Source organism: Gossypium arboreum, chromosome 5 (genome assembly GCF_025698485.1).
Source record: "Gossypium arboreum isolate Shixiya-1 chromosome 5, ASM2569848v2, whole genome shotgun sequence".
Classification (NCBI taxonomy): Eukaryota; Viridiplantae; Streptophyta; class Magnoliopsida; order Malvales; family Malvaceae; genus Gossypium; species Gossypium arboreum.
Genome location: NC_069074.1, coordinates 6,555,798 through 6,569,739, shown reverse-complemented (window position 1 = coordinate 6,569,739; position 13,942 = coordinate 6,555,798). Strand labels below are relative to the sequence as shown.

Below are 13,942 nucleotides of genomic sequence, written 5' to 3'. Positions count from 1 at the left end.
ATTTAGGTCCCTTTCACACACACAAACGAAAAACAACCTAGATTTCCAACTGTGTGGATATGAGAACATAGAGATATTGCATGAGTGGCCAGGAATGGCTCACCTTGTGCACCACCTTTCAAACCAAAATATCTAAAGTATGTATGACTTCCATTTTTTTAACACATAGAGATAAAATTTATATAAATATGACTTAAAAGGAAGAAAACCCTATTTTTATTTTATATATTTATATAAGTGGGTAAATTTACAAAATGTGATATAAAAGTAAAAAGAAGAAGAAGAAGTGTAATTGATAGGGTAGAGGTAAGATGAATTGCAAAATAAGGAAAGGTGTCAATCTATGGAAAAAGTAATGCCAATGCATAATAAATGATGGACCTTTTCTTTTTTATGACTGCGACGCTACCAGCGGTACACATGTGGTGGACATTACCGAATTCAATTGGATCATTCATCTTCTTTTCTTTTTAATCTAAATTTTCTTTTTATTAATATATTCCACTAATTTTGTTTTGCTTTTATCTATCTCTAGGAAAACGTTAACGTTGACCCTCAAAAAATATTTTCTAAAACTTCAATAAAAATAAAATATATTTAATTAACAACTACAAGTACTAATTAATTGGACCTTCCAAGCTTTGTGTACCTATCATTAGTATATACAAATCTATACATCACCTTTTGTTTTGTTAGCTCTCTATTTATTTTTATATATATATATATATTATTTTTTTGTTTCCATCTTCCCTAAAGAAAAGCTCGTTTTAAGGCTCAAAGCTATCTCGAAAGTGACTCCACTGCTCCTTTCCTTGTCCCATTTGCTTCGGTGGACATGGCATCTCCTTTCTTCAAACGAAACCCAATTTATATAGTTAATTACTTATAAAACGAGTACAGATTTTTATTTTTAAAATATACCAAAAAAGAATATTGTGATCCAAATTGGAGAAAGATTATTTATAAGAATAATTAATATATTTATACACTTTTCCTGTAAACAAAACAAGAAAGGAAATGAAGAAAAAAACCGAAAAAAATAATAGTAATACTAGTAATAGAAAACTAGTGCTGAGAATATCTTACTTTTGAGTGATGGAGAATCTATGCTCACCATTTGTTTGTTCCTTTTCCCCTGACATGACCCCACTCACACACCAAGCCACCAAAAGCGCTTTGTTTTCTCTCCCCCTCTCATACCTCCAAGTTCCACGCTTCCCCCATAAATAATTTCAAAAAGTTTTTGAAGTAAACACTCCCTGCACAAAAAATATTGGGTTAATTACGAATCAGACTTATGGACCCACAATCATTATTGGTTGCTGTTCTGTTATGTAAAATAAATATGTTCATTAGATGTGGAGTTCAAAACTTTCAAAGTTGTTAAAAATGAAATGAAAAAAAAAATATAAATTCATTTATACCCTTTGCTGCCCTTTGTGTCTTCTTCGCTTTTGTCTCCTTAACTCACCCTTCCTTTCCCCTTTCCCTTGTTTTCTCCTTTTTCCTTCAATCTTCTGCTTAAACCCCGGAATCGTTCCTTTTCTTATCAATTTTGCTATCACCGTCGCTGTTTCTAGTCCCTTTTTTTCTTTTTCTCTCTTTTACTTTTTCCTCTGCCTCTCAATAAAACTACTCTTGAATTAAAACCTGAACCCTCCACCCTCTCTGTACTATTTACTTACTTTGATTCCGAGAAACTTCTCTTGGGTTTTTGTTAGTTTGTTTTTCGTAAGGAATCCCTTTCTGATATTATCAGGATATTTTGTGTTTCTACCACTTACCCATGTCTCGTTTCTTTTTTGAGTTTTAGCTGGGCATGTAAGGACCCTTTGATCCTATCAATAAAGGTATCATTTTTTTAAAAGCTTTTGAATCTCGTCTTCTTTATTCTTTATGTAGCAAATTAACATCTGGGTTTCTGTTGTTTTGTTGTTTAAGAGTGTTTTAGTTCTTTTTCTTTAATTTGATCTTAGCAAAGCAGTCATTTGTAGTTTCTTGTCTAGCTTTTTTTCACGTGTAAATTTAATGGGTTTTTTTAGTCTTAGCATTCAATATGGGGTCTAGGTTAGGATTTTTTAATTAATATTGTTTTTGTGTGTAGTTTCTTTTGTGCTGGCCGGCGATGCCGACGTCGGTAACCGCAGCTCGGCAATTCTTAACTGAAGAAGCGGCACGTGCTTTAGACGAAGCTGTGGCCGTAGCGCGTCGAAGGAGCCATGCACAAACGACATCACTCCACGCGGTGTCGGCGCTGCTTTCCTTACCGTCGTCCACTCTCCGAGATGCATGTGCACGTGCACGTAGCAGCGCGTACCCGTCCCGGCTTCAATTCCGCGCGCTGGAGCTTTGCGTCGGGGTTTCACTAGACCGCTTACCTTCGTCGAAGTCCGTCGAGAACCCTCCGATCTCTAACTCACTGATGGCGGCAATTAAACGGTCACAAGCCAGTCAACGGCGTCATCCAGAAAGTTACCATTTACAACAGTTACACAGTAGCAATAATAACACTAACGCCACCGGTTGCTCCCAAACGCCGTCAGTTTTGAAGGTTGAGCTTAAATACTTAATTTTATCGATTCTGGATGATCCGATTGTTAGTCGGGTTTTCGGGGAAGCTGGGTTTCGGAGCTGTGACATAAAGTTAGCTTTAGTTCGCCCGCCGGTAACTCAAGTTTCTTCTCGGTTTTCCCTTGCCCATTGCCCGCCTATATTTTTGTGCAACTTAGCGGATTCAATTTCTGGTAGGGTCGGGTATAATTTGCTGTTTCCGGGTCAAGAAGATGGGATTGATGAGAATTGTAAGAGAATTAGCGAAGTCATGGGTAAAAAGAGCGGAAAAAATCCGTTGCTTGTCGGAGTTTGTGCCATGGAAGCTTTGAGGGTTTTTACAGAGAGTTTAACAAAGGGGAAAGCTGGTATCTTGGATGGGGATTTGGCTGGGCTGATTCCAATATCGATTGAAAAGGAGATAAATGAGGGAAATGAGGAGAATTCGGGGTTAAAGTTGAAGGAAATGGAAGCAATTTTGGAGAAGTGCAATGGGTCTGGAGGAGGGGTGGTTTTACAAGTTGGAGATTTAAAAGGATTGATTTTGGATGGGGTCTCAAGTGATGTGGCTACTTCTTTGGTTCTCAAGTTAACTGGTTTAATGGAAGTTTATAGAAGGAAACTATGGTTGATTGGGGCTGTAGACAGTGTTGAAATATATAGGAAGTTTTCTGATAAGTTTCCCAATATAGAAAAAGATTGGGATTTGCAATTGTTACCCATTACTTCTTCCAAGAGTTCTTTTGATGGGGCTTACCCCAAATCCAGGTGGGTAATTTTACTTTCGATTACAATGCTTCCAATTTCTTTCACATGGATTGGATTTGAAACCATGTTTTTGTTATTAAAATAACGTTGTTCTTTCAGCTGCTTTTATCCGCCTGATGTTGTTGTCATACAAAACATTCAATAAAATAATCGTAATGTACTACTACCTGTTTTTTAAAAAAAAAGGTTTCATGTCTCATGGGTTTGTCCTTTACAGTACTAAAAAAATAGTACTAGGCACTTTATGAGATAAAAAGGCTATCAAAAATCAATATTTGGAGCTATATCTGATTCAGGGTATCTGGTTTGATGATTTAATGGCCTTTTAATGTGGAGTTGCAGATGTCAGTCGAAGAAATGGAGAGACAATATTTCAATGTAATATCATAATTTTGTATTTAAGTTGTTAAGTCTCTAGGTTTTGGAGCAAAAAAGCGGGCACAGTTTTTAAGTGCGAGTGCTTTGAATGAAATTCACATTTATTGAGAATATATATATATATGTGTAAATACTGCCTGTGCACTTTAGCTTCTAACAGTTTTTAACACATTGGATCTCAAGTTCCATGCTCATGATATTCTTACAGCTTGATGAGGTCGTTTGTTCCATTTGGTGGCTTATTTCCTACACCTTCAGATTTGAGGAGTCCTTTAAGCGGCAGAAACCAGTCTAGTCCTCGATGTAACCTTTGCAATGAGAAGTATGAACAAGAACTTGATGCCTTTCTGAAGGTAGGATCAACAGTTTCAGTTGCAGATCAATATTCGGAGAACTTGCCTTCTTGGTTACGAACGGCAGCAGTTGACACAAGCAAAGGAGAGGATGCGGCAAAGGTGAGTTAGCACTTCAGATTTTCAAATCTTTGATTCAGTGTTAGATATACAATCAGATAGATATCTTTTATCCGTTCTTGGCATTAGTCATATGCACTATTTCATCGATGAAATTATAATTGTTTTTTTAAGAATGTGCTTCATCATTCAGTGCAGGCTAATGCTGGTGAAACCATGTTGAGTGCTAAAGTTTTGGGGTTGCAGAAAAAATGGAATGATATTTGCCAACGTCTCCACTGCGCTCCAACATTCCCCAAGTTAGATGTTCACCCCTCTGCGTCTCAAGTTGCAATAGTCGAGGGCCCTCAGTTTCCCACAGATAAGAAGCAAAGAAGTGGCGGAGACCTGTCTATCAATGAAAGTCTTTTCCCCAATCGAAGTCCCAGCAGACAAATTCAAATGCAACAGATCTTTCTACCTAACCATACTACATCGATATCATGTACTTCTGATGCTAAGAATATGAAGTTCCAGTCCAGGTTACATGCAGATGTTTCAAGCCTAGCTCAGCGGACTGAAAAAGATGTGCCCTGGCTTACCCATCATCCTCATCAACGTCTGAGCTCCTGTTGTGGACCCTCACCATCTTCATTTGTTCCCCCCGTCACAACGGATTTAAAGTTGGGAACAATTTATGCATCAATCAGTCAGGAATCAAACACCACAAAATCGCCAAATCATAAAGAACATCTTCAGCGCTTCTCAGGTTCCGTATCCGCAGAATTTGATGCAAATAGCGAGAATACGTCATATCAGTTTGCCCAATCTTCGTCATGCTCTGGTCTTACATCAGGAGAGCAGTTTGATCTAGGAGATTACAAGTCCATTAGGAAAGTTCTTGCTGAAAAAGTTGGCTGGCAAGATGAAGCTGTAAATTCTGTCAGCCAAGCTGTATCCCAATTAAGGCATAGGTACCGAAGCTCCCATGGCGTGAACTGTAAAGGGGATATGTGGCTTACTTTCCTTGGACCTGACAGAGTTGGGAAAAGAAGAATTGCTTCAGCACTTGCGGAGGTACTATTTGGCAGCCAGGAATACTTCATATCTGTGGATTTGAGCTCACAAGACAAAGTTAGCCACTCAGACTCAATCTTTGAATGTGAAGAGTTAAATGGTTATGATGTGAAGTTTAGAGGGAAAACGGTTTCCGACTTCATTGCTGAGGAGCTAAGAAAGAAACCCCATTCCGTGGTCTTCCTTGAAAATGTTGATAAGGCTGATTTTTGTGTCCAGCATAGTTTGGACCTGGCTATCAGAACAGGTAAATTTCCGGATTCGCATGGGAGAGAAATAAGCATCAACAATATGGTTCTTATAACAACGTCAGCCATAACAAAAGGTAATATGCATATTCTCCCCGAGAAGGAACACATGAAATTCCCCGAGAAAAGAGTACTCGGAGCCAAAAATTGGCAAATGCAGATCTTAGTTGCTCCTGTTACTGATGATGCAAGCAGAAGCAACGACACAGGTATCAGAGTAACGACCATAAAAGAAGCTTTTAGTCCTACATCTGCTAATAAAAGAAAGCTAATCAACACTTCCGAGTCATCTGAGCTAGAAAAAACAGACACACAAGAACGAGAACCCAAAGTGTCTAGATCTTGTTTGGATTTAAATTTTCCAGTGGAGGAGACCGATGAGGCAGACATTGATTTGGGGCCGTCAAAAAGCGAGTCCTTGTCTGAGAACTCAGAAGTTTGGTTGGAAGAATTCTTTAGCGAAGTATATAAAAAGATACATTTCAAGTCATTCGATTTCGATGGACTTGCTAATAAAATTGTAAAGGAAATCAGCTCACAATTTCAAAGGACAGTTGGAAGTGAAGTTCTGTTAGAGATTAATGAAGAAGTGATGGTACAAATACTTGCTGCTGTCTGGTTTTCGGACAAAAAGGGAGCTCTAGAAGATTGGGTTGCAAATGTGCTGGGAAGAAGCTTTGCTGAGGCTGAGCAAAAATTCAACCTCAATCCCGAATCAGTTGTGAAACTAGTTGCACGTGAAGGTAGTGTGGTGAAGGAACAAGCTCCCGGAATATGTCTTCCTGCAAAAATTAGTCTGAGCTGATTGTTTTCTTCCTTTTTTGAGGATGTAATTAAATGCATATTGTAGCTTTTAAGTTATGGAAAAGTCTTGTTTGTGAGGCATTCTTTTGGGGGTATTATTTTTGTGTTGTATAAAACGCAGCCAAAGAATGTATAACGTTTCTTCTGGTCCAAAGACTGCCTGCAAATTACCTGGATTTATTCATAATCTCACCTTCCTTTTAAGTTGAAGCTCGCATGCAAGGGCTTAAAAATGCTACTCTGATTCTTTGCATTATCTCATTGGACAAGGAGAACCACCCCTGTAAATTGCAGGGGTCGTTGGTATAACAGCATTGTTAGTTTGAGTACAAAGAGGTTGGGCTAGTATGTGCTGTTTCAGCCCAATGGTTCTAATTTCAGGCTTGCTTGTTCTTAAACTATTGGGTTTGAGTCAAGGGCCTAATTAATTAGGGTCAGTTTAATATTATTTTTAAAAAATAATTTTGGGGTAAAAAACACTCAAGAAGTTTTGAAGAGAAGCTAAAATTCTCTGCTGTCAAAAATACTTTTGGACTAATTTTTAGGGTTTGAGAAGTATTTTTTTTCAAAAACATCTAATTTATTAATATTTTTTCTCAAAAATATTTTTTATCAAAAAAAAATACTTATTAAAAATAATACTGATTTAATTTTAGTCATAAAAACCAAAGTTGCTATAAGGATACTATCTGCCCAACTACTAGGCCCAGTGTTTGGGAAATTCATAGGTCATTTCATTGAAAGTAAAGGCCCTATACGCTAACACTGCGCCACTGCCTAAGCCCCCCAAGGTTTTTAGTTCACAAGCCGTTTGCAAATGACAAAATGAATCCTACTCTACCTTCCCTTACGTCGTAGTTTATTCTTATTATGTACCCTTTCTATTCATAAATTACCACTGCTGCATTTTCTCCCTATTTAAATCAACCAAGTTTCCTTCCTAGGCCAATTGGTTTTGTTTTAAACCGGCAATGAACAAAATTCATGTTACTTCTTTTAGGTTCCTGTCGTTTCTGCTTTAGTCGGGTCAATAAACTCTGTAATTTCACACATAATCCTTTTATTTATATATATTAAAAGGTAAAAATATACTAATGTATTATAAAAATTATATATTTTATATTTAAACTTTTAAAAATATTGAAAATATTAAATATAAATAATAAAAATAAATTTAAAATAAAGCAATGTAAGGTAAGAATGTATGAATCTAACATCCATATAAATAGTTATGATTTTTAATATTATATATTTATAGTAGAGCGAGGCAAGTAATGGATTAGAACGTGTCAACTATCGAGTAATGATGGATATAATAACATCTAACTTTGTCCGCTTCATTCTCATCCCTACACTCAATTTACCATTTAAATGAATACTTTATAATATTAAAAAGGTTAAAATGTATCTATAAATCTCTATATTCTTTGTAAATTTGGAATTTGATTTTAGTACTTTTTACTTTTAGAAGTTTATTCCAACTACTTTTTAAATTTTAAAATTTATGTCCAATTGTTAACATTGTCAAAATTATTTTATTGAATTTAAATTCATTAGGATGTCATTTTCTTAATTACATTACAATCAAGTAAATTTTTTACATTATTTTAAAATATCACACCAACTAATTTAAAAAAATAATAGTTATAATAATTAGATATAAATTTAAGTAGAAAAATAAAAATAAAATTTATAAAAATACATGCACCTATGACTGATTTTAACTTAATAAAAAAATCAACATCCTTGTTTTCCATAATTCCACAATGCTTTCAGAGAAAAAAATTAAAAAAAGAAGGCAGGCACAGGGAATGGGCGGTGGTCCAGTCCATTTAAAGCTCACCTTGTGGAGCAAGAAAACTCCTTTGTAATATAATTCCAATTTTTGTAGGCCAACTCTGACTTCTACTTTCCCTTTGATGCTGCAAACTGGAAAATTGGCAACTCCTTTTATAACTATCTTACTATTATTATTCAATCCTTATTTTAGAAATTACGTATATGAAATTCATCTCTATAATGGTTATTAATTTTACAGAACCAATTTACATTACTTCTCAATAACATTTTGAGTAAAAAATATTTTAAAATAAGATACTTTTAAACTTTTTAAAAATACTTTTTTTTAATCAAAATATAAATACTGAAATAATACTAAATTGCAATCATTTATTTATTAATCTCTCGATTCCACTTAGCCCAATTTTTGTTGATTTATTTGTACAGAATTAAAATGTAATATATAAAAGGGTGCTTCATTTTATTTTATTTTAATATTTTCTTGGAATTAATATACTAGAATGTTGAATCATTTAAAGTCAATAACCTTTTATCTTTTGTGTTGATAATCAACTATATGAAAAGCAATTAATTATGTTTAAGAATGGGTGGTTAAATATATGATAGTGGGCTTTGATATTCTTTACTCTTGAAATGATAAAAGCCATTTCCCACTATATTAAATGGAACATCTATTCATCAAACCTTTGATAGAATTATTTGTACACATGCATTCTTGTTTCCATTTTGTGTTTTCCCTAACCCAAAATGAGACTGCCTCTACACCACCTACAAACTTGGATTCAACCATATAATCAATATTTTCTTTTTTGGTAACCAATAAATTTAAAAAAAATTAAAGCTAAGTAATTTTCAGTTATAAGAACAAATTCTTCTTCAAAAGAAGAGCTAAGAACATGGAAAATAATTATTTTTCCCAAGCAAGAATGAATGTAAAAATGAGAAAATAGAATGAATGGAGTTAAATTGGAATTCCAAACAGGGTGTAACACCGAGGAATCTATCTACTCATACTGTAGATCTAATTACAAACATGAAAATGCAAGTGTTTTTCTTTATGAAATTTACTATGAGGAAAACTTGGCATTGGCTTCGCTTTCAAATTGTGGGTCCTTCATTTCAGCACGCCATGGACTTTTTCTTGGTGCCTTCAACTATTCATTTCATACTTACTACTCAAATTTCTCATTTAAAAAATAAAAAAAATAGTGAAATCATAGCCCTTCCTTCCTTTCCTCTTGTTGATGTCTAAAGAGACACTTCCATTATTAAATTTTGAATTTTAAGATTTTATCTCTAAATTAATCACTTTGATTATAATATTTCATTGTTAATAAAATTTGAAATTTAAAACTGAAAATCATTTAAATTTATTCGGACCCCAATCGAAGATACTTATAATCCTGAATCTTAGATGTTAGATTAGCAATTATGCCCCCCAAGACATGATCCAAAATTTAACCTACAAATTAAAATTCTCATTTCATTTATTTAATGACCTTTTTCATATTTATATATGAATTGACCAAAGGGCTATAAAAATTCCCAACAAGATGACAGACAAACGCTTCTTCTAGAACATATCGAAACGCTGCGATTCGTCGATAGTACCAACGAGTTTTGTTTGTCTCCTTAAAACCATATCCAATCTTTATTCTTACACCCAACATCCTTCACAGACAAGTAAAATGCAGGCCGTACGCCTTCCGGCCATCATCTCCATTGGCCAGTCCATTATTCAAAGTCACAGCCGGCTAATTTTATCAGAAACCACAAACGAGTCGGCTTTAAAATAACCTTGCTGACGGTGCAGGTACGCCCACGTCATCCGCTTGGAGCCAAAAAGAGGCGGAAATCGTGACGAATCCGGATTCTCCAAAATCGAGTGTCCGTTTCCACATAAAGAAAATAAAATAATTTTTATTAACACGCGTCCGTTTGTCATTCGATGGAAGGTAGATATTAACACCTCTCTCCGTGGATCCCTCCCCACGTAAACCTTAACCCCCAAAACGTAAAGAAAAATGGAATTTGAGTTTAATTAGCAATTTCATGTGCATTTGCATTTGCATTTGAATTTTATGGGTCCCATTTTTTTGAGAGGGAAAAAGAGGCTCATTCTTTTTGACTATTATTATTGTTATTATTATAAGAATAAAATGTATTAAACTATTTTTTTAAAAAAGGAAAAAAAATTCAAAATTTAAAAAATTTAATATCATAAGTTGGTTAAAGATTATAATATCTCATTTTTAATTAACTTTTTAAATATATGTATGTAGTTTAAGAATGAGATAAAATTAATCCTGTCTCTTTTCCATTTCTCGCTTTCTCTCTCTCTTTAAGCTCGGTTTGAACTTTCAAGTTTAAAACACACAAAGCTTGTTTTTTTTTTTTTTTCCTTTTCTTTTTCTTAAAGAGACATTCCGGGTTTCTGTTCTTGTTCTCAAATTTGTGTTTCAAAGGTATGTTTTTTTTGGGGTTTCTTTTTGCTCCTTTTTTCCTTGTTCTGTTTTGTTGGTGAGAAAATATGTGAAAAGGAAAGAAACTTTGATGTGTTTTTATTGTTGGGGGTAGTTGATTTTTAATGTTAGTACCATGGTTGGAGATTAGGCTGGAGTGTTTTTGTATGCGCAGTTAATTTTTTTTTTGTTGAGGTTTCCGTAACTCTTTCTTTCTGTTTCTTATTTGGTCTTAATTTTATGTCTTGATTTTCTTAATTCTTGGATAAGTTTATTTGTTATGTAGTTAATGGTTGTGGTTTTAATGATCAGATCCTTATCTATAAAAATTGAAGGCTTAATGCAAAAATTTATTATGTCTTTCGTTATGTTCATAAACTGTGGGATTTCAGCCTTCTTTCTCTCTCTCTTTGTTCTCCTTTTAAGTCAATTTTATTTTGCAGAAAATAAGACAAATTTCCATGTGCAGTGGTCCGAAGAGGAAGCCAACTCAAACTTGTTTAACGATGGAGGGTGAGTCTCGTAAAGAAGATGAGGTTCCTCAAAAGTTCTCGGTTTTGCTGGAGTTGTCGGCTTCAAATGATTTGATTGGCTTTAAAATTGCTGTTGAAGAAGGGGGTCATGATATGGATGAGGCAGGCTTGTGGTATGGAAGGCGATTGGGTTCGAAGAAGATGGGGTTTGAAGAAAGGACACCCCTTTTGATTGCTTCCTTGTTCGGGAGCCAGGATGTGGTGAATTATATTGTTGAAAGGGGCCGTGTTGATGTTAACAGGGCTTGTGGTTCCGATGGGGCCACCGCTCTCCACTGTGCTGCTGCTGGTGGCTCTTTTTATTCGCCTGAAATTGTCAAAATCTTGCTTGATGCTTCTGCTGATATCGATTCTCTCGATGCTAATGGAAACCGGCCTGGTGATTTGATTGCTCCGGCTTGTAACTCGGCTTTTGGCTTGAGGAAGAAGAGGTTGGAGTCTTTGCTGAAAGGAAGTGACTGTGTTGGGGAGATAGAGGGCTTGCCTGCTCAGTTAGGAAATGAAATGGGAGGGCTAGAGGAACAAGAGGGTTCCATGCCCCGGGTTTCGAAAGATGGAACTGAGAAGAAAGAGTATCCCGTTGATCTTACTCTTCCGGATATTAAGAACGGGATATACGGCACTGATGAGTTTAGGATGTATAGTTTCAAGGTCAAGCCTTGTTCAAGGGCTTACTCTCACGATTGGACTGAGTGCCCCTTTGTTCATCCTGGGGAAAATGCTAGGAGGCGTGATCCTAGGAAATATCATTATAGCTGTGTACCTTGCCCTGAATTTCGTAAGGGATCATGCAGGCAAGGTGATAACTGTGAGTATGCACATGGTATTTTTGAGTGCTGGCTTCATCCTGCCCAGTATCGAACCCGTTTATGCAAGGATGAGACTAATTGTACCAGGAGAGTTTGTTTCTTTGCTCACAAGCCTGAGGAGCTTCGTCCCTTGTATGCTTCAACCGGCTCAGCAGTGCCTTCCCCGAGATCTTATTCGGCTGCTGGTTCCCCCTTAGACATGGGTTCCATGAGCCCGCTTGCTCTTGGCTCCCCATCTGTTATGATACCTCCGACATCAACACCGCCCTTGACCCCTACTGGTGCTTCTTCTCCTATGGGTGGTTCGATGTGGCCAAATCAGTCTAACATCATACCTCCTACCTTGCAGCTTCCTGGTAGTAGGTTGAAAACTACACTTAGTGCTCGGGATATGGATTTAGACATGGAACTACTGGGGCTGGAATGTCGTCGCCGCCGCCAGCAGCAGCAACAGTTAATTGATGAGATATCTGGCCTTTCCTCCCCAACCAGCTGGAACAATTCTACAGCATTTTCTGCCGCTGGTGACCGAACTGGTGAACTAAATAGATTTGGAGGGGTGAAGCCAACTAACCTCGATGATATTTTTGGATCTCTTGATCCTAGTATTATGCCACAAATACAAGGACTTTCGCTTGATGCTGCAGCATCTCAGCTGCAATCTCCCACTGGAGTTCATACGCGCCAGAATATTAACCAGCAGCTCAGGGCTAGCTATCCGACCAACCTACCATCCTCTCCGGTGAGGGCATCTTCATCCTTTGGGATCGATCCATCTGGGCCGTCTGCGGCTGCAGTTTTAAGTTCAAGGTCATCTGCCTTTGCAAAGCGTAGCCAGAGCTTTATCGAGCGTACTGCTGTAAATCGTCATTCAGGGCTGTCTTCGCCAGCTTCTTCTGCAAGTGCAATGCCTTCCAACCTGTCAGACTGGGGTTCCCCTGATGGCAAACTAGACTGGGGCATACAGGGAGAAGAGCTAAACAAACTAAGAAAATCTGCTTCCTTCGGGTTCCGAAGCAGTGGCAGCAATTTGGGAAATGCGCCTCGTTCTATATCATCAACTACAGATGAGCCTGATGTGTCATGGGTCCAGTCTCTGGTGGTGGACCCTCCTTCTGCCGGGCAGTTAAGTTTTGAGGAGGAGCAGTGTCATCGTAACCCTGGGGGCGCGGAGCTGCTTCCTGCTTGGGTGGAGCAATTGTACATGGACCAGAAACAGATGGTGGCCTAAAAGCACAAGGCTATCCCCACCATTATCTCCTAAGTTAACTTTTAACTAGTTTTTGTATTTTTGCCCATTTCTTTGAATTTTTATCAAATACTCAGCATCTGTAATTGGAATGAAATGGACCAGGAGAGAATACAAGGTGAGCAGAAGAAAAAGGTTTCTGCCAAACCTACTCTGAGGTTCTCAAGAATAATGTCTGTTATTCCTTTTTGTCACAATATTGGGTTTTCTTGGATAGGTCGGTCTAAAGCAGGAGAGGATAGTTAGGCCAATGTTCAACACTTCAATTAGTCAAGTTTCAGGGTTACATTCATTTCAATTTGCAAAGGGAAGCAAGCGCAGCACTGATTCTTTTAGTATATTTTCTTTTGGTGGGGGCTTGTTCATATTTTATGTATCAAAAACTACTGCATTATTTAATTTATATATCTATTTTTCTGTTAAAAACTTGCTTATCCTTTTACATTTGATGATATTGTTGAATCTCTTTGCAAATCAAACCCACCCACCATTCTATCTTCAGCTGCAAAGGAAATTGAGAGTTTGATTTCTTTACAACACAAAGCACATAAAATGAGAGATTGATTCGCCACTGTAATACTTCAATCTATCTTTACAATGTGATAGAGCTATCAACTTTTTGAAATCTGAAATCTTACTTTTTGGCATTTCAAAAGGTGAGAGAGGTTCATTGATTCCATGATTCAAAGTGGGTTCGTATTGTTTTGAGCACTAAGTTAAAAAGGTAGCCCAAAATGTGTTCGGCTTATTTTCCTCCCCGCCCCTCACTTAACTTTTTTCTTATTCTTGGTAGTGGAAAGGGCACTAGAAGCCTAGGGGAACGAGAAACACTTCTTTCAGACAAAAATAACGATTTTTATGCATACATAAAA

General features: G+C 36.7%; 2 protein-coding genes and 1 long non-coding RNA gene across 8 annotated transcripts; 2 read left to right on the top strand and 1 right to left on the bottom strand.

The window, feature by feature from the left end:
* Positions 1 to 575: 575 nt before the first annotated feature.
* On the bottom strand, positions 576 to 1,367 carry LOC128292980 (uncharacterized). The gene is made up of 2 exons (XR_008282988.1): positions 1,087 to 1,367; positions 576 to 849 (listed from the first exon to the last, which is right to left on the bottom strand). It is a non-coding gene; the product is annotated as an uncharacterized LOC128292980 (long non-coding RNA).
* On the top strand, positions 1,234 to 6,371 carry LOC108489403 (protein SMAX1-LIKE 6-like). Its single transcript, XM_017793940.2, has 4 exons — positions 1,234 to 1,850; positions 2,105 to 3,318; positions 3,905 to 4,151; positions 4,308 to 6,371. The coding sequence occupies exons 2-4, from the start codon at positions 2,126 to 2,128 to the stop codon at positions 6,216 to 6,218; spliced, it is 3,351 nt and encodes a 1,116-aa protein (XP_017649429.1). The 5' UTR covers positions 1,234 to 1,850; positions 2,105 to 2,125; the 3' UTR covers positions 6,219 to 6,371.
* Positions 6,372 to 10,090: 3,719 nt separating this feature from the next.
* LOC108489257 (zinc finger CCCH domain-containing protein 66-like) lies at positions 10,091 to 13,496 on the top strand. 6 transcript variants are annotated; one of them, XM_017793660.2, is made up of 2 exons: positions 10,091 to 10,482; positions 10,923 to 13,496. In XM_017793660.2, exon 2 carries the CDS (start codon positions 10,941 to 10,943, stop codon positions 13,050 to 13,052), a length of 2,112 nt encoding a protein of 703 aa, XP_017649149.1. In that variant the 5' UTR covers positions 10,091 to 10,482; positions 10,923 to 10,940; the 3' UTR covers positions 13,053 to 13,496. The 6 variants fall into 6 exon arrangements, with proteins under 6 accessions (XP_017649149.1, XP_017649150.1, XP_052884106.1 ...); XM_017793661.2 differs by having other exon boundaries at positions 10,171 to 10,482; positions 10,949 to 13,496; XM_053028146.1 differs by lacking the exon at positions 10,091 to 10,482 and adding an exon at positions 10,491 to 10,537 and having other exon boundaries at positions 10,949 to 13,496.
* Positions 13,497 to 13,942: the final 446 nt, after the last annotated feature.

Coding starts and splice junctions, on each gene's coding strand:
- LOC108489403 (XM_017793940.2), top strand. CDS start 2,126: ATGCCGACGTCGGTAACCGCAGCTCGGCAATTCTTAACTGAAGAAGCG. Junction 3,319..3,904: donor GGGGCTTACCCCAAATCCAG/GTGGGTAATTTT, acceptor ATATTCTTACAG/CTTGATGAGGTCGTTTGTTC. Junction 4,152..4,307: donor AAGGAGAGGATGCGGCAAAG/GTGAGTTAGCAC, acceptor CATTCAGTGCAG/GCTAATGCTGGTGAAACCAT.
- LOC108489257 (XM_017793660.2), top strand. CDS start 10,941: ATGTGCAGTGGTCCGAAGAGGAAGCCAACTCAAACTTGTTTAACGATG.